General features: G+C 35.7%; 1 protein-coding gene across 1 annotated transcript in view; it reads left to right on the top strand.

Annotated features, from left to right (window-relative positions):
• The window catches only part of LOC136841528 (homeobox protein aristaless-like), a 305,117-nt gene that overhangs the window by 252,672 nt on the left and 24,945 nt on the right, over positions 1 to 27,500 (top strand). The window contains exon 2 of the mRNA XM_067108484.1: positions 3,436 to 3,802. Coding sequence (XP_066964585.1) covers positions 3,436 to 3,802 — 367 coding nt within the window. The remainder of the gene's footprint in view (positions 1 to 3,435; positions 3,803 to 27,500) is intronic.

Here is a 27,500-nt window from a genome sequence, read left to right as displayed (position 1 = left end):
AGAAACTGGAAGAACGTGCCCTTCAAGCACCGCCTCTCTACAGGGTCAAGGGAAAAAGGCCTGTGGTAAATTTACACACACATACTTTCTGTATATGTATATGTATATATATATATATATATATGTATATATATATATATATATATATATATGTATGTATGTATGTATGTATGTATGTATGTATGTGTGTATATATATATATATATATATATATATATATATATATATATATATATATATATATATATATATATATATATATATATAAACACACACACACACACACTAAACTGTACGCAAAGAACACCAGCGCGCTGTAAAAATTGCGTGAGTGCATCTGACACTTACAGTCGTTTCGGTCCACACTTCCACATACTTTCGACTGCGGGTGTGCCATGCCGCCGTTATCCTTCAGGATCCCAGAATGGACGTGTTTTATTGGGGCGTGATTGTTACCCTAATTGACAGCAGAACCACGCTAAACACACCTAATTACGACGCTAACTGACCGGAAATTGCAGCACAAATGGGCTTGCATGCAATCGGCAGTACAGAACTCGCTCACACATACACACATACACATACAGAAAGTCAGGACATTCCCACGAGAAAAAAAAACGAATGAAGTGAAAAAAAAAACAAGGAGATTAACATGAGTGACATTGATTTAAAATGCAGTAATGACAAACTGGGATAAAATAACTGTGATTTGTGCAGTTATCCAGTTTTAGTCAAGGTGAGGTAGTAGGAAATGCAGTCACTTTTGATAATGGTAAAAGTCGAGTTGTAGATGAATGCGTAACTAGAGCATGTGTAATTTTTTTCCTAGCAAGGGACTCGATATTTCTTTGAAAGTATAGTAATCTTTAAGACAATCACTGAAGAATAATTCTCACACACCATACATACACACAGATACATACATATACACACACACGCACACACACATATATAATATATATATATATATACATACATACATATATACATACATACATATACATATATATATATATATATATATATATATATATATATATATATATATATATATATATATATATATATATAGAGAGAGAGAGAGAGAGAGAGAGAGAGAGAGAGAGAGAGAGAGAGAGAGAGAGAGAGAGAGACTAGTGGGAACAACCCCAACGACAGGATAGGTATGGAAGATCACGAGCGAAATTCTAAATGAAAAATAATAAGTGATAGGAAAAATTAAATGTCGGTCACTTTGTAAAATATATAATCTTAAAAACTTAGCCGCACTGGATAATAAAACCAATAAAAATGATCCTGACAACGCTAAAACAAATTCTAATTAGCATTAAGATAATTATGTTTTAATTCTCCACAAAATTCTCATGTTATAAAAAACAAATCAAAGAAAGACTTCTGCATTATCAAATAATTTTTATGGCAGCTTCGTCAACTTTTCAACTTGTACAGTCGGACTGGGGTGAGGGAAGACAATATTCGTTCGTCTTTTTTCGTTGCCATTCAGTTGCCTGGAGGACAGGAGACACGAAAATAACTAAAAAACATCACTTATGTGTTATTTGCACTCGTTCGTTTTGACTGGTTTGTGAGAATTCTTTGACCTAGTATGCTCAAATATTTGTTTTGGAAGATGCAAGTTTTGAAACCATTCACAGATTTCATTCTTAAATTTCATCTGTGAATTTAAACGAACTGCATAAAAAACCTTGGCCAAACGTGCAACATTGAAACTATGCACGTACACCCGCAACATAAATCTACCATTATAGAAATGATTCAAGGTTGAACAAATTTTGCCATTAGTCATTCACTATGAGTTAAGGAGCGGAGCTTTTTCACGGCTTATTAGCCACTAGGAGATAAGAAGTAGCGTTTTCGCTCAATCTATTGACCATGGGATATGAAGCGGATTGATTTTACGAGTCCTTCATAAAAGGAGATAATAAAAGACATTCTAACGATGTTTCATTCACTAACAGATGAAAAACAAACACTTCCACGATCTGCCATTTACTCTGTGATAAACAGATCGTCTCTACAGATATTCAATAATATAAATGACCTTTTAATTCTTTCTGACGAGCTGCATATACCTCGACAAACTCAGCTGAAACACAACGTGATGTCAAGGAAAAATTTGAGGGGCAAATACGCTAGCTGTTGTTGAATATTCCTTGTTCATAATACGCAGGGTTTTATAAACGATAAACGGGTAGAGGAAGAGTTCCTTGGAATCTAGCAATTCTGACATCAATCAATAAATCAAAGGGGATGACTTTTTTTATATGTTCTGGCTTTGCAACGACTGCGACCATCGACGCCAGAAATATAGTTGCAGACATGCTGACAATGGTCCACGTTTTAAAAAGCGTAATAACGTAAGTGGAATTTTTTTTTATTATTATGGTTTACTCAAACGTCAGCATTAGAACTCACGTGTTAGTTGATAGATACATTACAGAGAACTAGATTTCGAATCATATTTAAGGGGAGTGAAGAGTAACTGTTCGTTATGAACATTAATTTTCATTTTATTATCATCCATAATTTGAGCATATTCTAAGAAACTACCCGAAAAGGACTTTAACTTAAAAAGTTAAAGTTTACGTAAAAAGTTAAAATCAATAACTTTTTAAGTGAACTTCTACAAAAGCGAACAAGTGAATATAAGGTATAAAGAATTATGTACATTTTAACGAACACTTCATCCCAGTCGGTGCCATCAGCCACCCTGTTCGATGGAATTAGACTTCACAAGAGAAATACGGGAATTACAGTGGCATGTGAGTCCTGTCATCGTAACCAAACAATTCATTAACAGAGAAATTCTTAAAGGACATGCAAAAGGTTTTCATAAATTACAAGTAGTTACTAAGTCTTTTCGGGGGTATTTACAGTAAGGCTGAAGAAATTGGACTTCATTCCCCCCATGGAAATTAAAAGTAAATTAGACTTTATTCCCCTATGGAGAATTAGTAGGCGTTGAATTTCACTCCCTCCTGAGTAGTCAAAAGTAAAAGTAATTGGATTTTATTCCCTCTACGAGAACTAAAAGTAATTTAAAAAGTAAGAGGACTTTAATTTCTCCTGGGGAATCAAGAAATAAAAAAATACCGGATCTTAGTCCTTCTTGGGCAATTAGTATAAGTGAAAGGACTTGATTTTAGGTAATTAAAGTAAAAAGACTTTATTTTATGTAAATAAAGTAAAATTACTTTATTTATAGTAATTAAAGTAAAAAGAATTTATCTTAGGTAAATAAAGCACAAGAACTTTATTTTAGGCAAAAAAGTAAAAGAACTTCATTTTAAGTAATTAGAGTAAAGGGACTATATTTCCTATTGAAAGACCCATGGCTATATATCTCATGCTATATTCAGACACAACATTTATAAGAAATAATAAACGATTAAAACAAACCAACCCATCTTTCAGGGTACCTCCCAGGCAGCCGGTCATCCCCTTCCCCGGGCGTCATGGGCGTCAAATGCACCAGCGACGCATCCACGCCGCCCACACCGACGCAGCCCCTAACGGTGTGCCCGCCCATCTCTCCTAAGGTCACCCTGACGCCCACGCCCGACGACGACGCCATCGAGCCAGACGTCGACGTGACGGACGAGGGCGACATGGAGGGGTCGGAGAAGGGGGTGGGGGACGGGCGGGAGGGAGGAGGAGGGGAAGGAGACGACTTCACGCCCAAGAGGAAGCAGCGGCGCTACAGGACCACCTTCACCTCCTTCCAGCTGGAGGAGCTCGAGAAGGCCTTCGCCAGGACTCACTATCCGGACGTCTTCACAAGGTATTTCAAGAACAGTCAAAAATAGATAACAAATAAATAAAAACAGTAATAATTAAACTACAAATTAAAATAAAACAGTAATAATTAAACAACAAATTAAAATAAAACAGTAATAATTAAACTACAAATTTAAATACATACTTAAAATTAATAAGTTAACCCACAATTATCCTTATAATATTTTAAACACAAAACTTAAAAAGTAAAACAAATATCAATGCATGTAGTGTAGATAACAAATAAATAAAAACAGCAAATAATTAAACTACAAATTAAAAAACATACATAAATTTAATAAGTTAACCCACAATTATCCTTATAATATTTTAAACACAAAACTTAAAAAATAAAACAAATATCAATGCATGTAGTGTAGATAACAAATAAATAAAAACAGCAAATAATTAAACTACAAATTAAAATACATACATAAAATTAATCAGTTAACCCACAATTATGCTTATAATATTTTAAACATAAAAATTAAAATAATAATGCAAATATGCATGCATTTAGTGAAATATAATGATAAATTACCAAGTCTGTTCAAGTTACTTAAGTATTTAAATACTCAAAGAGTTACTCAAATATATATATATATATATATATATATATATATATATATATATATATATATATTTTACAATATATATATATATATAATATATATATATATATATATATATATATATATATATATATTTACTCAAATGAATAACTATAACTTAGGATGTCTGGCCGGGGTAAATAAATAAATAAGCAGATCTACAACAATGTTAGAAAATACGCATATAAGAAACTATTAATTGACTCACTGTACAACTATATGGTTTCCGTTCAGTTTCGAGACCTCATTAGTTCCTCTTTGGAGGAGTGGTAGAGCTTTCGACTGAAAGCTGGCACGCTGTTGGCCCAGCGTTCGACTCTCCGAGCCGCCAAAGAGGAATTAAAGGAATTTATTTCTGTTGATAGAAATTCATTTCTCGTCATAATGTGGTTCGGATTCCACAATAAGCTGTAGGTCCCGTTGCTAGGTAACCAGTAGGTTCTTAGCCACGTAAAAATAAGTCTAATCCTTCGGGCCAGCCCTAGAGCTGTTAACCAGCTCAGTGGTCTGGTTAAACTAAGATATACTTTTACTCGAGACCTCATTGCACATATTGACAAATATATAGTTACGTATAGCTCCATATTTCTCATCGTTATTGAGGATCTATTTTTTCCTTATATTACCAGTACGAAATGGTAAATTATTCTAATATTACAAATTAATTAATTACTTAAAATATATGAATACCTCTCGGCGTCTTTACAAGGTGTACGATAATGCATGAATAAGTAACGAGATAAAACAATAATCCTGTTATTCACTGCGCAAACAACAATTTTACTATATGAAGAAGTCATCAGCAAAAAGTGCAATGCAGTCCTTCCAAAGGGGTTTGATAATAAATAAATCAGTCAGTAAAGAGAGTAGTTTGCCAATCTTAATACATGAATTTAAATCCATCGATTCATCATTTCTTAACAGATGTTTTAATATCTCTTTTCTCAGCCTTTTGCGCCGTTTAAAACTCATTTTTGAACCTTTGGCATTTCTTCTGATTATTTTGTGACAATACAAGCTTGCTAACATTCAAAGTTACTCCGTCTGCACAAGACAGACGATTACTGGAAAAGATCGACGCACAGAATAACAAAATATACAGGATTTTATTCCGTTATTTAATTTTTTAAAAATCCACGCAAACAGAATAATTGTGCATGCTATAATTCCTTTCCTAATTCATGCAATTTACACGCAAACTCGGGAACACAGAATAACAAGGATTACTGTAATAAACAATTAAAGATATACTCATAAAGTGACTGAATATGCTGCAGTTTATACTTTGTAATTTAATGGAACATCAATATAGACAGAATTACAGAAGACGTTATATTCATCCCCCCAACGGAAGGAATGAGCATACTGTAATTAACCTCGTAATGCAATCGAACACTCGGACACGCAGAGTAATACAGTATGCTGTAATTTACCCCTGTAATTTACTTCCTGAAACAAGAGACAATAAACTCTGCTTGACTTGGTGACAACGACCTCTAATGAATTTCCGGTTTTGGCCACATCACGACTTGAATTCGCGTTTCATGTCTTCGTGAAGGAACTGCACTTCCAAATGAAGTTGGTGAATGTCTTAGTTAAAAGCAGTTAAATAATCCTCGTATTTTGTCAACGTTTTCTTTTATATAATGTATAGCATGATATAGCATATAAATACTATATTATGCTAACAGTATATTATTTACTAATTGTATAAATACATAATTAGTAAACGTGGGTATTTCAATGTATATTATGCTGTATGCAGGGAAATATCCACGTTTTTATACGATGGTTAGCAAATATTTTCATAAGCGAAGCGGTCAGAAAAAAAATTGTTGAACAATCCCTTGTTATATGTATTGGTTCAAGTTCTGCTGTAAATTTTCTACTTCGGATTGAACGTAATAATAATAATAATAATAATAATAATAATAATAATAATAATAATAATAATAATAATAATAATAATAATAATAATAATTTAAGAAGGCATATAATAGCATAGATTCGACACGAAACAGCATTTCTGTGAAAACATGACTAACAAAATCCACACGACACTTCCGGTAAGGATAGCAACACCATCATCCTATGTGAGAAAGCGTATGTCAGAACTCAAAAAATGCTTGAACAAATAACAAATAATGCTTTGAAGTAAAGAAGAAGAGAAGAGAGAGAGAGAGAGAGAGAGAGAGAGAGAGAGAGAGAGAGAGAGAGAGAAACCAATCTAACAATCATCCATATTAATGTTGCCATTTCATTCAGGAAACCAAAGGTCGTTTTCTAGCCGAGTACAAAATGAGACAAAAATGACAAGGAGGCAGCTACAGGTCATTGCACTTGCGCACAATTTTCTTGAAAAGCGATGCCTCTTGATGACTCAACATACTCTACCTAACTCCTATCCCTAACTAAGAGGGCCATAGGATAATGTTGTATGTGAGAATTTATGAGATCTAAGAGGATTTGAACTTGGGATCACCATAGTGGTAGGTCACCAGGCTCTATGACCCGTGAAGGCAGGGAAGAATTCTAAATCTTAGTTGTAGAAGGGTAGATGAGAGAGAGAGAGAGAGAGAGAGAGAGAGAGAGAGAGAGAGAGAGAGAGAGAGAGAGACTGCTATTCCATAAGTTATACTGAGTATTAGCGTAGAATATATGTTTAAATTATGATAGTACGGAATACATTAGAGACATGAGAGATAATCCTTTGGAATTAAACTCCCTCTCTTTTTCTTTTCTTTTCTTGCTTGATTCAGACCTGGGCTACATACAGTCGCCGCGTTTCCAGTCCTATTGGTTTTGGAACAAAAACTACGAGATATCTGCTGTACCAATTCATGCGTTAAACCATTCAACGCAAGTTCTCTACCGTAAATGCAACGAAATTATTTTTATAATCTCGTTGTCCCTGAAGGCAAATGTCCCTGACTATAGTATAACCAATCGTTGATGTAAATGGAATGCTGTCAAAAGATTTATTTTTCTATCTAATTGACTGTAAAGGCGACATTCTACTAAAAATAACAAATTAAAGAAGGTATGAAGGCTTCTTAATATGCTATCAATGCCAGGAAACGATCAACATAAAAGATTATCAGGGATTTATTACATGTACACCGAAAGTGCACATATACAAAAACATTCCTGAATTCAGCGTCTGATAGGACAGACCGTTTTCTAGCCCAGGCCGAAAGAAGAAAAGTTGGGAGCAAAATCTATGCTTTACCACGAAAGAAGCGGAAAACTATATAAGACAATAGGGGCACACGGAAACAATAACAGAATTCCGAAAAAACACATGCTTCCAGATCTTTAAAAAATATAGTAAAAATACTGAAAGAAAATTATGCAAGCTTCTGGATTTTAGCAAATTCAATATACACCAGCCGTTTAGTGTCAGATCGAAAGAAAGAGCAAGGTATCTATCATACAAAAACACTTAAATTGAACAAATATCGTGCAAAGTTACAGAAAAAATTATTCTACATCCAAATTGCACACTTTAATGCCTACAACACATATCGTGCACACACGTACATAGGTACACATACATCGTTTTAGTATTACCAATTATAAACACATACTACGAATACTCTTAATATGCAATTTCAGTCTCCCCTTAAACACAACACTTAACACACTCGCGCGCACACTCACAATATACAAAACAATGAAACAAACATACAGTGTCATACACAAATACACATTACAAGACCAACAAAATCAACATTACACCAACACTACAATTAACACTGGAACAAATACACAATACACACCCCCCGAAAAAATACTGACACTTCCCCCCAAAAAATAGAAAAATACGCAAAATAACTACTAACATAAATTCAAATAACAGCCGCAAATACACAGTACACACGGGGACACCGATACCAACACACAGTACAGAAAAATACACCGAACGGCCGGTACGAAAAAAAAAAAAAGGTGTCCTTGTTGTTAAATGCTTTTACACTCCAATTTATAATCGTTGCTCATTATGTGCCATAAAGTTTTATGGGCGGTGGGTTAATTGGGGAGACACGGCAAACACAGCAGGGGGGGAGGAACGGGGGTATGGTGGGGGTGGGTGGTGGGGTTGGGGAAACGGCTGTTGGGGATTGGAGATTCAGCTTCTGTCTATTTGATCATCAATTTTTGCTCAATCTTTTTTTTTTTGTCGTTCTTGACATTTTGATCATAAGGTCTTGAGTTCAAATTACGTAGTGGTAGTGGTAGTGGTAGTGGTAGTAGTAGTAGTAGTAGTAGTAGTAGTAGTAGTAAATAACAGTGGTGCTACTACTTCAACTACCGTTCCAAATTGTTGGAGGTATCAGTAGTAACACCCGTATCATCACACATTTTTTTATCTATTTTATGCTGCTCTTTTACACTCGTGTAATAATCCTGGTAGTATGAAAATGTCAATGATCATGATAAAAATAATAAAAACAGGAACAATTACTCCACTAGCTTAACCACTTCCACCAATCTTATAAAGAAACCCATAAAAATTATGACAAATGTCGGCGACACTGACATGAATCAAAACCACTGCCAACCAACACTGCATACGGACGGACGTCCTTTGGTATTTCAGTAAAAAGCCAATGACTGAATTCCATGACATGAGAAGATCTATCACAGGCAGACCTCGACTCTGGCAAACAGGAATGCAGAGTGTAAACGTCAGGTGCTATGTAGTAGCACCTAATTGCATTTATTCAATTTACCTGTTATTTCAAATAACTGTGTGCATCCAGAACATGCAAGCATAATTGTAATGTAAGTTTTAACTTGTAGATATCTCGTATGCATTTATATGTATTTTAGTCGATACAAACACAGTTTGCAAAGACTAAACTTATAGATGCATTTGTATGTAAGTATTCAACTCGTATACACGGTTTTGGGTACAACTCTTACTTAACAGTATGTATATATATAGTGCATATATATACATATATAGTGTATATATACACATACACATATATCAATATATATACATACATGCATACAAACATACATACAGTACATGCATACATATAGTACATACACTTACAAACATTCAACTCAAGCCCCCACGAAAAAATTACAGGCATTCATTCAAGAATGTATATAAATGCAAATTCAGCGTGTACACATATGCAGGTACAACCCCTTATAGCTCAGAACACCCACGGCAGACCTAAGGGCGCAATTACCACCAAGCACTCAGAAGGACACCAAAATCTTGTCATTCGTAGGAACCGGGGGTGATTTAAGAGGCAAAATTACAGACGGGACGTGAGAGGCGGTTATTAAAAAAGAGAGAAAATTAAGGAGAGAAATCCCCAAGTAAAAAGCACCTGAACAGGGCTTGAGGGGAAAGTGAATTTCAAAAAGTGTAAATTGCTCGCACTTTATAAGGTCTTACCATGATTTATAAGTATATTCACGACACCGCCAATTATTCAACACTTCTTCGTAGCAGTTAAACCTTATCAAAGAGTGAATGGCGAATTCCATTACTATTAATACTCTGTTAAATTAATGTACTAATTTTTAACCCTCTGTTATATTAATATATTTCTTTCCTTTCTTCTTTCTAACACCTTGAAAAACTTTAAACGTTATTTACTGCCAGTACGGGCCACAAAATTATTCGTGAAATTCATGAATAAAGTAATGAAATGAATGTTTTGACTAGTGGCTTTGAGTGATTTGAAATAAAAGTGATCTGATAACACAATAAATATTCGGCCATGAACTGAGCAACTGAAGTTAACAATTGGAATCTACACCTAAAGACGCAAGCTTTCCATAGGTGTATTTATCTATTCAGGCAATCACACACAATACATTTTCATAGGTTTATATTATCTTTCAATGTTGTTTTATACGGACACACACACATATATGTGTTTGTATGTATGTATTATATATATATATATATATATATATATATATATATATATATATATATATATATATATATATTATATATTCAGTATCTGTTGCAATTAACACAGCAGCGACAAGTGCACCTTCACCGAGTTGCTCCGGTACTGTTCTGTCGGCTGCCATTTTGTCCAATCGATGTATGACGAGTCCTCTTTCGTGAGGTCCATTTCGACTCTGTTCGCCACATACCATATTTAAATAATAACTGTACTCATGAACTGTTTTTGTTTATTAATAAGATTTGTATATATCTATGTAAACAGTCTTAAAAGTAAATGAAATTACTGGGAAAACTTTCACAGCAATATGTAAAAAGTCTATCTCCAGCGTTGGTAACCACTGTTCTTGTAATGCCAGTTAACGAAAAACGCCAAACCTTCACCTTTTAAAGCAAAGGTCAAAGGTACAGTGCTACCTGTATAATTTGGCTGGCATAGGCCCGTGTAAAAGAAGAAAATGAAGAGGAAATATTAGTATATGATTAATCAGAGAAGTTTGACCTGCCAGTTGAAAAGGATATAAGGTTTGAAGTCAACGGAAAACGGAAGCGTTCATAGAGTTCCAGAGCATGGAAGTAGAGAACTTAATGAAAACAGCAGAAAAGAAAACTATATAGAACAAAATGATGTATCTATACTTAGAGTAACAGTGGTAGAAGAAAGCATGAAGAAAATTATGCAACAGCACACGATGCTATAAAAAAAAAAGCATCGCTTGTCTATTCCACAGCGAGTGAATTCCTGAAAAATAAGTCATATATAACTAACGACTGCTCACAAGGTTACCATTTTCTCCATAAAATCCAACGGTAAAATCAGCAGAAATCTAATTCGCATCAGTTTGCCATTTATATTAGTCACACTTCCCTAGCAAACAAAATGCATTGAGGTTTCTTGAAAATCCCAACTGTTATTCGTAATCATCACATTACGTGGTAAAGCTCCACCCTTCTTCCTTCTTTTTTGGTTTATTGCCTTTTTTTTTCGGGCTTGGGCTGGAAAAGGACACTAAGTTACTAATAGCATTAGCCTCTGCTCTCAAAAGAATACGGGAAAATATAAAACTAGGTGAATTTTGTTTATCGAACTTAGCACTGCGATAAATATTGCCGTTATATAAGGATGGTGGTGATGACGACTGTATTTTACATATCAATAAAAATAAACTATTATTATTATTATTATTATTATTATTATTATTATTATTATTATTATTATTGTTGTGATGACGACTATATTTTACATATCAATAAAAATAATATTATTATTATTATTATTATTATTATTATTATTATTATTATTATTATTATTATTATTATAAATAATACGAGATTCAAAATTCCACATGAAAAACGTAAAATAAATTTGACCTCATCAAATGTCATCACTCTAATTACCACGGAACTAGACAAGAGGTGTGGCAAAAAGAGGAGGAGAGGGGGAGAGGGGAAAAGATAATAATAAATTAATATCTTATCTAACATTACATTCACAAGGCTCCGATCAACGTAACATTTCTCAAGGGCCCTCCTCTTACGAAACGTCCTGCTAATTTCATTGGGTTATACACACTGTACATACAGTCAGTTCCTATCACGTTTATTTTAATGACGTCGCAGCTGACGAACTTTACGCCATTCACGGTTCTAAATCTGGCGACGGAATGCCTTGATTTCTGAACCAGAGAGATTCGTAAGATAGAAGGGAGTGAATGGATTAGGTATAGGAGTAACACTCGTAGTAGAAATGACTATGGAAAAGGAGAAAACGTAAAATAAATAATAATGGTGATGGAAATCGTAGTAAAACGTAAAAAAATAATGATTATGGTGATAGAAATAGTATTAAAACGTAAAAAAATAATGATTATAGTGATAGAAATAGTATTAAAACGTAAAAAAAATAAAGATTATGGTGGCAGTAATAGTAGTAAAACGTAAAAAAAAATAATGATGATTGTGGTGGTAGAAATAATATTAAAACGCAAAAAAATAATGATTATGGTGATAGAAATAGTAGTACAACGTAAAATAAATAATGATGATTATGGTGGTAGAAATAGTAGTAGCAGAAAAAGTAATCAAACTAGTAAATATTGTATAGGCTGAAGACCAAAATATTACTGGTATACAGGAAGACAGTAATTTTAGGCTTCTTAAAAATTAACACCAACAGAAAACATGACAATGTTCGCAAACAACAAGAACAAAATACATTAACATTAATAACTGCAGTTTTCTCCAAATGTACAAACACTCGCCATCAAAATCATCTGGCATTCTTTATCAAGTGTAACCTGAAATATCCTTAAGCGATTATTCGTCCGAGAGAGTGAGAGCGAAGAGACAGGAAACAAGTCTTCCCTTGGGAGGTAGCACAAGCGTGCTGCACACACACACACACACACACACATACATACACACACACACACACTCACTCACACACCACTCTCAGTTACACACAGTTATTTTCCATTTTCTAAATTCCTTTCATCGTCCCACATCATTTTTATACGGCATCGTCCGCTGATGAGTCATGTTTGAATACATGCAAGCAAGCATTTCATACCTGTGTCATATTTGTTTTTCCAGTTAAATCAGCTATCACTTCATTTAAAAGTTAGGTACCAAATCCAGTACTTTATACTTACACACACACACACACACACACACACACACACACACACATATATATATATATATATATATATATATATATATATATATATGTTATGTGTGTGTGTGTTTAAAATCCAGATAATGAACGTTGTCTTAAAACTACAGCATTCAGTTAATTTCCAATAATTTAGTAATTAAATCCCAATCTTTTCTATATTCATCAAGAAAACACTTCACAAAACTAAAAGAAAAAAATATAAGAAAAAGTTAAACACAAATCTCAAAATGAGCAGCAACGAAATTAGTATAAAAACTATTCCGACTTCAAAGCAACATCAAATCACACTCCCCACAAATTTTTTTTTTTCTTCTTTGAATGGAAGTGAAAACCATCGCCAACGACTTCATTACTTAAAGGAAAATTAAGTCCATAAAAATACCCCTGTAATTGAGTCCTTTTTATCAGCTAATGGTCTTCATGCAATTCAACTTCTACCCCCTCCCTACTTCCCTGATACCCCATCAACCACCACCCCCCCTCCCGACTCATTCTCCCAGGGATGTATTCACCCCTAAGGAGTGTGTGTGGGGGTGTGGGGGAGGGGGGTTTCCCATTCCCACCTGCTGTTAATACACTGCAACTAACCAGACCCCCTGTTGATCGTCCAGCCGATCACCTGCTAATTTCTGGCTCGTTTCCACCTGTGTTTTACCTTTGTCGAAGCATTCACTAATGAATACCATCTACCTTTTTCATATAGCTCCGTAAAAACTACTTGAAAACTTTGTCAAAAGTATCGCAAAACCTGTCCCCAATCCATGAAACTTTTGTCAAAACTGTCCCTCAAAAAGTGCCTCTTTCCTGAAAGCTTTGTCAAAATTACTCCTAAAACTCCTTTGACAAAACTTCCGCAGTCCCCCAACCCCTTCGTGGATCCCCTAGCCAAAATTTTCCCCCCTAAAATATTCATGAAACCCCTCGTCACAACAAACTATTCCCAACCGCGCCCACGAAACCCAGATTCAAAGCCATCCCAAATCCTTCTCTTTCCAAGAGACCTTTGTCAAACCCAACATTCGTCAGCAAACTGCTATCGTTCCAAACATGTGACGATCAATGGCTATAAGCATTAATTGCCAAAACGGATCTAAAACGAGCAATAAGCGTAAATAATCAGAGACGCATTTCCACCGCAAAGTAGGCGTTTCGCTCGACACGATATTGCAAGCGCTATTAACTATACTGCAAGACGCATGCAAGTGATTTATGTCTTTTGTTTGTGGCTTATCCGATTTCACTCGCTAGTTGTTCCATGCTTTCGTCCGTGACCATAATTGCTGGGAACGCCGGTTCGTGATAATAATTCAATCAAATCGCTCTACCATGCTATTGTTAATTAGTTTTCTTAAGTGAAAGATGGTTAATTGTAAAATGAAAAAAAGTCAATAATGATATGATATGACATTAATTTTACAACAGAGAGCTTAAAGGAAGGGAGTGTACCCAACTGCTGTTCTGTTGGCTTAGCTACAAAAAGCCTTCTTGTTCGGTTACTCAGAGCTCTGAAGTTAAGTATACCTTAGTTTAACCAGACAACCGAGCTGATTAACAGTTCTCCTAGGGCTGGCCCGAAGGAGTAGAATTTTATTTTACGTGGCTATAGCTAAGAACCAATTGGTTACCTAGCAACGGGACCTACAGCTTATTGTGGAATCTGAACCACATTACAACGAAGTAAAGTTCCTCGTTGGACGAGTCGATAGAGTTCTCGGCTAGCACTTTGCTAGGCCCGAGTTCGAGTCTCCGGCCGGCCAATGAAGAATTAGAGGAATTTATTTCTGGTGATAGAAATTCATTTTCTCAGTATAATGTGGTTCGGATTCCAAGCCAATAAGCTGTGCGGTCCCATGCCAGGGTAGCCAATTGGTTCTTAGCCACGTAAAATAAGTCTATCTTTCGGGCCACTAAGAGAGCTGTCAATCGCTCAGTGGTCTGGTTAAAACTAAGGTATGCTTCTTAGAAATGAATTTCTATCACCAGAAATAATTCCTCTAATTCTTCATTGGCCGGTCGGAGACTCGCACGCGGGCCAGCAGAGTGCTAGTTGAGAACGGTACCGACCCTCCCAATGAGGAACATCAGAGCTCTGAAACATTTCTAGAATAATGTAAGGCTTTCCATCGGCGTTTATAGCAATACCAAAGTTTTGGAGGACAATTTAAAATAATCGAATACATAAGCATACAGATATAACAAACCCGATGACAAAAACTGTAATAAGAATAGATATGGCTAAACACAAATTTCGCATACAAATAAAAATACGGCATTTTTCAACGTGCAGATATGCATGCAATTTTTCCCTTAAATACAAAATACACACCTAAAATAACACTAGTTCGAAAGTATGTGAAATTCACACATACAGTCGTATGCCTCTAATAAATAATAATATACATAGATACAAGTACACATGTTATTGCGCTTTGTTCTTTTTATAAGTATAAAATTCGACAAAAACAAACAAACGGAAAGATCTATCTAGCAAAACACATCAGATGTAGACTACAAAGACAAGAAAACGCACATTCCGTACGTTTTCTTGAACACACCACCAATGTCAATAGTTCCAGACGAGTATTTCAGGTCCCGCAGACACAAACGCTTAATTACCCGGAAGAACGTCCTCAATTAGCGAAAATTTAATGCACTGATAAATCAACAAAACTACTGATCTCTTTCGTAGATTCGTCTTCGAAGCGACGTCTCTGACTGAGGAAACATTAATCATATTCCCCCCACATACCCACCTTGTTGACTGACTGTATAAAACATAGGGTATGCCTGCAGTTTGTTATGGAGTACTTTATGAATGGTTTCTCTCCAATGAGGGTGAGGAGTACTTCGTCGGGGCCTTCCCATTTTGATGACACATTTTGATGCGTTACTAAACTTCCGTGCCTGTTGGTTTTTCTTGTTACTCATTTTTCTTCATCAATGTTGCGACCAACTACGGTCAGATAACAATTAGGAACCTAATTAACGTCAACAATGACAACAGATTTTAGGGAACGCTTCCATATCGTTCCCACGCGTCCGGTTTGGAAATCGAGAGCTAGTCCCTCAAGTTCGTGTGCGTGTGTGTGTGTGTGTGTGTGTGTGTGAGAGAGAGAGAGAGAGAGAGAGAGAGAGAGAGAGAGAGAGAGAGAGAGAGAGAGAGGGAATCCGGTTTCTCTCCGTTTTCAGGATTTGGGTTGAATTTTTCCTTTAGTACTTAACGTAATTTTCATTTCCCTTCTAAATAAATATCAGTGTAAAAAAAAAAAACTTAGAAGAAAAATTCACTACGTACTTTTAATTTCTTGACCTGGACCCTGCTCTCGGTCCAGCCGAACTGTGAAACTATAATTAATAAAATTAAACTTCTGAAACTAAACCAGGTGCCAACGAATCAAATTAACTTCAGTTTACATGTGGTAAATAGCAATCAAACTTTTAATTAAATGAACCATCCCCTCCTCTCCCCCCTACATGTACATGCACTTTGAAGCTAGATTACAAACTAATTTAACACGGTGAATCCTTTAATAAGGATGCTATATATATAACAATTAATTTGTCAACAGCATGAACTCCCCTAATTGGAAACTCAAGTTGAAACACTTGTTTCGACTTGAAAATATATATACTATATATATAGTGAATATATATATATTGTATATAATATATATATATATATATATATATATATATACATAGAGAGAGAGAGAGAGAGAGAGAGAGAGCACGCCACACTGGTACTTATTCTACTACTAAAACTACCGTTAAACTAAAACCATTAAAGTACAAGCACTGGATTATGGCGCGTCTTTCGATATCTGGAATTCTAGCCCACAATTACTTTAGTGCTTCGGTTACTGTGCTTGAAAGGAGTGACATACAAACAATATGGCATAATTCAAATTAATACTAACAACACCACCACCACCTCCTCGAAGTTTGTCGATTCATATTATTTATTATTCTCTGCTCCCTCTTCCGCTTTGATGGATGTGGGCATTCTCTTCTGACATCCGAACATTTTGTTAACGATTGACTGGTTGACTGACTGATGTACATACACTACTGACGTGAATTTATGGACTTCAGGGCTGATAACAAAACCGTGACATATCACACTTGGGAAATTGGTAAACCTGTTATAAACATCATCGGTATCTGGCACGTGTGGTTACTGCGATCCCATTACATTTATATACTTTACATTCTGAAGACAGGAAATTACGTTAAAATTAAATCTTTAATTATTTTATTAGGAACATGAAGTGACATTTCAAGTTCATCTTTGAAAACAATAAGATCATTTCTAATTGTTCAAGCACGAGATAGTATACTAAAACAATAAAAACTTAGGTTGGATACAAAAAAATTCAACTCTCTCCCTTCGTCAGAAGCAGGATCAATAAATAACCCAGGAGGTTGGTTGCATCGACGGACAGAAGTAGACCCATCGGCACAATGGAGCCTTAGGGCTCAGCAATCCCGTAGAAAGGGCAATACGGACCGTATCATTAGGGCCTTCCACACAACATGGTGGAAGCGGCAAGGTCCTTTTATTTTCAAATTTTTCCCCGCGTTGCGCTTCCTCCTCCTCCTCCTCCTCCTCCCCCTCCTGTGTCTTCTAAGTATAGGACGTCAATGACAGACAATAACGTTCAAGACTGTAATGTATGACTATCAGGGTTGAAGAAGAATCGCCCCCCGCCCCAACCCCCATCCAGGACTCGTTCTTCCACCGGACCGCAAAGCGTGTCGTGAAACATTCCAACGAAACTGAAACGTCCGAGGGGAAACGTTGCAGGAGAGCTGAGGGGAAACTGCTTTAGATTACTAGTCACACTCTTGATTGAGATCACTAAACAAACATTAGTTAAAGAATTCGTAAATCGTAAATGAGTGTAATTAGCTTATTTGAACAAATAAACAAATAGTTATATTTACATTTGGCTTCCAGGGTATTCCTGATGCATCTGTACCTCATAATAATAATAATGATAATAATAATAATAATAATAATAATAATAATAATAATAATAATAATAATATAATAATAATAATAATAATAACAATGTTGACTTTATTTCAGCTCAGAATAAAATACAATATATGTGGACAGCATGGTACAGAAAAAAATACAGCCAGGCCTTAAGCAAGTACAGCATGCAGATACAATGGGAGTTAGGTTACAGTACTGTAAGAATGATGTAATTAATTTACAGGAACATCTGTATTTGCATTCTGACGTAATGACAACCAGGTAAATGCTCTCACCAATCTACTGGTTAACTTTTTCACTGTAATACTTTAATTACTCTGAGTAAAAAAAAATAGTAGGAAATTCTGTGAAAAATATTATGTATCTGTAATGTTGGTAATATCAGATTCATTGCTGGTTAAATGACTGAAGCGGGAACTACGCATAGGACGTGTTATGAAAAATATTATGAAGAAACATCCGTCTCTCTATCTACCTACCTCTCTTTACTCAATATTCCAACCTCTTCTTTTCGTCCGCATATACTCCTTACTCCCCTGAACCCCCAACTCCCCCCCAAAAAACTACTGCAACCCCCTTTGCTTACCCTCCACAAGCTGGTCATGAAACCCCGCCCCCCACCTCCACCCATCCCCTGCCCCCTGACTTCATCACTAAGCCACTGCACAATTAACAGGTAATCTTAGTTCTGATCCCTGGCGACCGTTCAGGCAGGTAATTATAAGCATGCAGGTCATTAAGTTCCGATGAGTTTGATATGTTGATTATGGATTCGTTCATCAACGACTTCCTCCTCCAACTCTTCCCCCAAGAGGAAGAACCAGTGGAAGGAGGGGAGGGGTGGATGGAAGGAGGTGGGGAAGAGGGGAGGAGAACCTCTCATTTTAGGGGAAGCTAAAGGAAACTAATAAGAACCGCAAAGGGGGTAGGGGAGAGGGAAGGAGGTGGGGGTTATTCATGGCAGGACACTGATTGATCATGTCTGGGCGAAATGGACCTCCGCCAAAGACGGGGACAAAATTGTTTTCGTAGTTATTGTAAAATTAAGCTGGCCTGGCGCCAGCACGGGCTCTTGCTCAGCACGTACAATAACCGACAATAATCCCCCTTATATCGGACGGTCTTTGTAACTGCTCCAATTATGACTATACACCATAGATTATGGTAAAATGAATCATAATTTTTTCTTGCAAAAAGTCTTACATGGTACGTATTTTTCCTTTTAAATTGGACTTCAGTAAACAAAGGAATTTACTTAAACAGTGATTCACAATATTTCTGCAAAATTTCTTACGTCGCTTGTAAATTGTTTCGCTTCACGTTTTGACAAAAATAAACTTGAAGAATTTACCACATCATCCGAAGCAGCCCATGATACAACCGCTGCTGCTGTTCTTGGTTCGTTAATAGAATTGATATAATAATTACAACTCGTTATTTAGTTAACCGCTCCATCTCCCACTATCCCTCTCCTCCTAATTTAACGGCAATTATATCAATTATACTTTTGACCAAAAATACTCATACTTAATTAAGTCTGGTTTTCGTGCGGGATAATCAAATTGAAATCTTAATCGCATCTGCCGAGACAAAAACGCAACTTCTCACCGCTGTACGGAAAGTGACGCAATGCCGTCATTACGGCGTCACGCGCGTTAGCAATCGGGGGGACTTCCAAACAAGCAGAGCGCAAGAAAAAACCCACGATAAGAAAAACCTATCAGCCACTCAAAAGAGCGTTTAGGGTATTAAATTGCCTTTGACAAAAACCGCTGCCACTTCGGGGAGACGGTTTTGCCATAATTCGCCTGACGGATCCGAGATGGAGAAAAAGCGCTGGAGGAAAATTCGCACACAAAACAGCCGCTGCTTGTTGGTCGTTAACAAGCGGTCCCCTTGAGAGATAATTAAGGGGAATTGCAAGTCACAAAGGCAAAAACTGCAAGCGCTCTGGAAAACCCGACTTCATGACAATGTACACACATCATATTTCTTGAAAAATCAGTTTACACTCCTTGGCAAAGACATCAGCTTGAAGAAGAAAAAAAAAATAAGGTTTCTTGCTTTTCACTCACTCTATGATTATCGGGGCTTATCGTGACGCATTGCAGCTCACCACACACTCCAAAGGTCTGTTGCAAATTTCACTTTATTCATTTTTAAGAGGTTGGCTCGTCCCTTCCCCCATTATTTGGCTGTCAATGCTGATCACCCATCCAATCACAGGCCTGAGGAAACACTGCTCAACTTCATACTTGCTGAGAGACTACCAGCTGCGTCGCAAATATATTTACAACTTAGCCTACATTGGCGGTCACCCAACTACATTTTGACCAAACCCAATGTTGATTAACTTTGCTACTCAGATGGCAATGGATGAAGCGTAAAAGGATATAAATCTATGGATTTTGAGAGAGAGAGAGAGAGAGAGAGAACTCAAATCCCTTGAAATCTCCCTTTCAAAAGGTTTGGTATGTTCATAACAACGACATAAAGTCTAAAATACAAAAACACTGATTTACCATGATGAACATGAAAAGTTCATGTTATTACATAACTCTCACAACAGCAGAGTTTTGCTGTTCAAGAGAAGTGAGGACAGAACTGTTACACGGGAAGTTTAAAAACAGTTACAGACTCAAGACCTATAAAAAAAGTTTTATACCAAGATATATATAACCGAGTTTCCTAAACACTCGTACAAGTATTGCACTGCATTTAAAATAAATGCTTTCACTAGAATTCTGACGCTTATCGCGCAAAAGGACAGGAGAGAAAAATTACCACTGGCATTCATAATTATTGCTATTGTTATTCATTATGCACATACATTTTTGTGGAACACCGACAACGGACTTAAACTTACCAAGCAAGATTCCACAAGCCACACTGGTCAAACTTGAGTCAAAATAAGAAAAAATCGCATAAGAAAATGAAATGAATGAACAAATATATACATAACAAAGCAACAGCAATTGAGTCACAGGAAGTAATATATAAACACAGATCAGCCAAGCGGAAAAATTAAAACTACAACAAAAAGCTCCCATTATGGCTGAAAACCAAGGAACTCGCAGAGACTGAGACATCGCAATTGCCCTCTGGAAATCAAACCTGGGATTGTCATAATTGAATTACCTCCGAGCAGAATCAATTGTTAAAAAATGACCGTAATTCTAAATGACATCGTCGACATACCCATCATCAAAAAATACCATACAAATGATCCAAGAATAAGCACCTTCGACAAATGTACCATATAAACGACGCAGAGATAAGTATCATCAACCAATGTACCATATAAGTGATACGGAGATAAACACCATCAAACTTATGTATTACATGACGCAGGACTTCCCCGGACCCAGGTGTAATCAAGTGATTCACCTGAGGTTAAAAACGCTAATTGAGGACCCGCCGAGAAGGACACGCCTCCCGAATCCAGAACTCCCCAAAATGACTTCGGAAGACTCCAAAATGACCCAGGAGACTCCAAAAAATGACCATCTTGCTTACGAAATAACAAGTCACCGAGTGAGTGCAAACCGCTGGTCACGATCGCAGCTGATAAAATAAACCGCAAATGGTATTCAATTACACTCAGACCAATAAGACCATGACGACCGGGACCAGGACCGAATTACCTCAATGGAGATGGCGTATGGACGACATCGAATCATCTATGGATGACTGTGTTTACCGGATATTTTATGAGGGTTAAACCGCGTGACGATTTTCGTGCTGGGATCTTATCTAAAGTAATAATAATAATAATAATAATAATAATAATAATAATAATAATAATAATAATAAAACACAAAATACTACTAATAATTATAGGCACAATAATAATAATAACAATAATAATAATAATAAAAATAATAATAATAATAATAATAATAATAATAATAATAATAATAACAATAACAATAATAATAATATGAAGGGAAATTTATCGACCCTATCCATTACACAAAAATACAATGGAAAAACAAAATCGAAAGGGCTTAATCATTGTATTTTATTTCTTTTATTTCCTGTAAAATCTTTGAACCTCATAAATCAAAAGTTTTTTTTCTCTGTTATTAAATTCATGATTTTTCACTTTTATTTTCATGTCTATATTTCGAAATCTCTAATTTCCTTTTCACGATTAATCTCTAATTCCTTTTTACGATTAATATTCGCGCTTTTCAAATAAAACAACAATCATTAAAACACAATGAATTACATCTAGGACTGTAATAATGAGGAAAGAGTAGAGCTATATATACAAATGCAGGTTCACGAAAAAATAATTTCATTGAAAAAAAAAAAGATAATGGCTCAAGTGGAAAATACATAAATGGGTTTAAGGCTACAATGATTAAAGAGAATAATGAAGAAGTAAAAGAGTCATTTATCTATTTCAAAGGCTGAAAGACGTAAAATTAAATTAACAAAGCTGCCGAGAGAATTCCCAAAAAATCTCAATGAAAATGCAAAGTAGCGAAAACCAAACATAACTAAAACTTTGGGAAAAACTTCCCCTGAAGTTATGATAACAGAGCATTGAAACAGAGGTTTATATGACATAATGCAGACACAATTCACATAAAAGTAAAATAAAACTAAGTGAAAAGAAATTAAAAGATAGCAATGCAGCTATAATTCTAAGATGCTCACACACATGCCAGGAACAGAATAATTAAGACATGCTAGTAACTGAAAATAATTCATGTAATAATATAATTCGGACAAGAAGATACATCCCCAAAACGAGTTAATTATAAAAATTAAACAGTATAATAAGTAATGTAAAATAATAGTGAATACACACACACACACACACACACACACATATATATATATATATATATATATATATAATATATCAATATCTAGATGTAATTCTATAAGGGCGAAAAAACCACAAGAGATTGAGGCAATGAAAACATACATTAATGAAATAAAAAAAAAGAAAACAATTCAAACAACAGACATAATCCTGCAAACGAGCAACTCACTGACAAAAATAAGACATAATTAAGGCATAAAAACGTAAATGAGAAAGAAATTATTACAAGCAAGATATATTTCTACAACGGAATAAATAAAAATCCCAAACATGGAGTCAATTATAGACGAAAGAAAAAATATAAGAAAGCGAGGAACAAGACATAATTCTACAAACGAGTAAATAAAAATTCTAGATAATGAAGACAAACCCATCCCTTGTTCATGAGGACGGTAATGAGAGCAATTAGCATAATTTAGTCGTCTGCGCTGGACGACAGCGTAAACCGAGTATCTGTTTGTGTTAAGAATGATGTAAACACATGAGCCACTTTTGTAAACAAAAGTCTGAGCCTGTACACCGGACGAGATCTTCATTCTTCACAGTCGAAATTCTCTCATGCACAATTAGAGAGAGAGAGAGAGAGAGAACTCATGCACTTGTAACTATAGCGAAAAGAGAGAGAGAGAGAGAGCGATTTGCAATGCGTGACAAAATAGCTTGCGAAATTTGCCATATTTCAGACTGCTTTTCAGCAAAAAACGAACGTAAATGTTTGTTATTCAATATGCTACTTGGAACTTGGACAGTAGTGCTAAGATTATGAATATCTCTAAATCATATATGTATATATATATATATATATATATATATATATATATATATATATATATATATATATATATATATATATATAAATATATATATATATATATATATATATATATATATATATATATATATATATATATATATATATATATATATATATATATAATTCCTCAAAGATATATCAATATACCGTCCATCATCTTCCTTTCTTAATTCCTCTAATGGTATTTGTCACTCTTTCTTGAATTCGGATGCCTTTATTTCAAATCCGCAAGATCTTTTAGATATGGTTTCATGGCCTTACCATGATTCATGTCCATATAGGAATGCAGATCGCACTGGACTTATGTATAATGTTACTTTTAAATCTTATTCTGCCTGTCCAGCAGGGACCATCAGACGGGGACTTTTAAATTCAATACACTGCTGCACAGTAGGTCTTAACACGAATATATTTTGATCTGTACAACGACTGCCTTTTCCTGAAGCAGAGTGTTTATCTCTAAGTTGGGCCGGCGAAATAAAATCTATGGGTAATGAGATTGGTGTTAAAAATGCAAGCAACTGTTCCTTATTATACCTATTGTGTACAGTCTGCTATGAAAAACGATTTGAAAGAAATGCAAATAATAATAATAATAATAATAATAATAATAATAATAATAATAATAATAATAATAATAATACCCCAATGAAGGATCGAGCGACTTGGTATACTGATGATTGCAATTCCCAAGTGGAATTTTAATTAACGGAACACTCATTACAAAACTTTAATACGAAAATGGAATGCAAATCCAACGAAAGACAAAAATGGATATTGGGAGGAAAGTAAAATACAACTGGCTGACGAGCAGAACAGGTTAGCAAAGAGGGAGAAGAAGGTAGGGTTGTCTGAGGCCATTAGCTCCTACTTAATAGCAGCAGACTTCCCTCTGCCATCCGGGCTCTCTTCCTTCCTCTGAGCCCACATCCTCATTATTATGTAAACAAGATATCGTAACCCTGCGGCTTTTGGGGGAAACGCGACTTGCTGTCCTCTTTTGTTGAACGTGACTGGAAATATCGGAGGAAACAGAGACCTTCCTTTCACCTCCTTCAAGCAGGGGTAATAATGCCATCACCAGCCTTGCGCCTCTAGAGATGGGCGGGGGGGGAGGTGGGCGGGGAACATCCATTCACTGTAGCTACAAGAGTTCACTTGTATGTGTCCTTGCAGTGCGTCGCCTTACAGCCTCTTTTCTCTTCAGGACCTGCATGAAAGTTGCGTTTCTTGCGTCTTAAAAAACACGGGTTTTCTATTTTATTGTATCTTAGATATTCATGTATTTAAAAATATACAGATTTTCTTGTATCTTAAAAACAGATTTGCTTGTATCTTGAAAACAGATTTTCATGTACCTTAAAAAACAGAACTTTTTTGAACGTTAAAGAAAAGATTTTCATGTATTGTAAAAAAACAAATTTTCTTGTATCTTTAAAAAGATTTTCATGTATAATAAAAAAGAGATTTTCCTGATTCTTGAAAAAACAGATTCCTGAGTCTTAGAAAACAGATTCTTGTGTCTTAAAAAAAAGAATTTCTTCTATTTTAAAAAAACAGATTCCGGAAACTGTAGACGGGGTTTATGTAAAACAAATGACCCGTTATCTGTCATTCGTCCATGTCTGAAAATTACAAAGTGTAGTTACATAAGACACTTGAGAACAAAAGGGAAATGAACCTTCTTGTCATAGCAAAAAGGACCCATTTTGTCACGACAGATTCACAAGCTTGCCATAAAGAGTGCTACATATTTCAGCGTTATTCAGCGCCGTGTGATATAGGATATTGAAGGCTCATCTGTCTCACACAACTTACGGGAAAAAGCGCAGCAATGATAACACAGTCACACATCAAATCAGTATATTTTACACCAATTACTGTAACTGTTCATAAAGATTTATTGTTACTGTTATTTGATGCGGCTAAAGAAGATTCTTGACCTGTAATACTGTCAGTGAAACGTACTTATATTTTGTAACTAAATTTAATATGTTTTTTTTATTTTTGATGGAGCCTATGCGGTTTTTTCATATGTGCTCAGCCTTTATTTTTTTATAAACTTCATGAAGCTGGGTTTATTAATCTGTTGGGAGTATATATCTAAAATGTGATAATAATAATAATACAAAAAAACAATTATGTAATTATTATGTACTCAAGTCTTCTAGTAAGACTGCAGCTGTTTGGACTTCAAAGTTCTTACCAACACAGAGAGAGAGAGAGAGAGAGAGAGAGAGAGGGCAGATGGGGGCGAAGTTATGAACAGGGGAAAGGGGCATATGGCCAGAGAGAGACGGGAGGTTGAGGGAGAATGTATGCAAAAGGAAGAGAAACGAAATGCAAATACGGCCACCGCAAAACGACAAACACACAGACAATTAAGCATTTGCGGTCGTAACAAGCCCATACACAATGCGACGTCACCCATCTACTACTCCCCGCCCCACGGCATCTTCCCCCTTCACCCACCCCACTACCCCCGACACCCAGTGAGCAGTCACCCGTCACCCATAACCTGAGTGTTATTGTTTCCTCTCCCGTTCACTCTTGCCTTCTTATCTTCAAGCTCACCTTTTTTTTTTTTTAACCTAACGGCGAAAATATGAAGGGTTTGCTGTTAATGCTATTATTATCATTTTGTTATTAATAATACTGATATTTTAGATATAATTTCTGATTAGCATGTTCTTAGCATTACCAAAAGCTACAGTGATGGTTTAGTTACCACCACGAATTAAAGGCGAAAAAATGAAGGATTTATTATTATCATTGTAGTTGTTAATATTACTGGTATTATTGATATAAATACTGAATAATTTCTCCTTACCAATATCAATAGTTATTGTGCTGGTGTAATCACCACTACGCATACTATTGAAGACATTTTACCCCTACCATTATCTAATCAATTCACTCTACATCACTATTACTACTAATGCTATCATCATTATCATTACCATTATTATTTCACAAAGTACCCTCTTCCGGCAATTCACATAATTCATTCGAGCCATACATTTACAACCCGCCCCCATCATTAGCGTGAATGAGTCACAAATTGCCCAAAATTAACTACTGCAGTAAAGTACGGCGAATTAAGGAGAGAGACATTAGGCCTACTATTACAGATCTACATATTCTTCTCATGCATATTCATTGTGACCTTTTATGAGAGAGAGAGAGAGAGAGAGAGAGAGAGAGAGAGAGAGAGAGACTCGGGTGTATGAACGATATTTTCAGTCTGTTCACCAAAACAAAATTTGTTCTACAGGTTCAGAGTTCCTCGTTGGACGAGTCGGTAGAGTTCTCGGCTAGCACTCTGGCAGGCCCGAGTTCGAGTCTCCGACCGGCCAATGAAGATTAGAGGAATTTATTTCTGGTGATAGAAATTCATTTCTCGGTATAAAGTGGTTCGGATTCCACAATTAGCTGTAGGTCCCGTTGCTAGGTAACCAATTGGTTCTTAGCCACGTAAAGTAAGTCTAATCCCTCGGGCCAGTCCTAGGAGAGCTGTTAATCAGCTCAGTGGTCTGGTTAAACTAAGGTATACATAACCTCTACAGGTTCAGAAATTTGTAAAAAGAGAACGACAAGGGTTACTCCTCAGAGAAAAAACGAAAAATAAAAAAAAAAAATACTGAAATACTGAGTAAGAGTTTAATTAACAAACAAAGTTCCAACTCAAAACATCTCTGTTTACGATGAGGAAGCGACAGACATCATTAAGGTAAAGCTACCTCACCCAAGCTTCTTCTGCAGCCGTGGCAATCAGGAAAATCCTAGCATTGCCACCTTTTAAGATCATGGATCTAAATAGGAA

This window comes from Macrobrachium rosenbergii, chromosome 9 (assembly GCF_040412425.1).
Source record: "Macrobrachium rosenbergii isolate ZJJX-2024 chromosome 9, ASM4041242v1, whole genome shotgun sequence".
Taxonomy (NCBI): Eukaryota; Metazoa; Arthropoda; class Malacostraca; order Decapoda; family Palaemonidae; genus Macrobrachium; species Macrobrachium rosenbergii.
The sequence above is the reverse complement of the archived record's forward strand: the minus strand, read 5'-3'. Positions and strand labels throughout refer to the sequence as shown.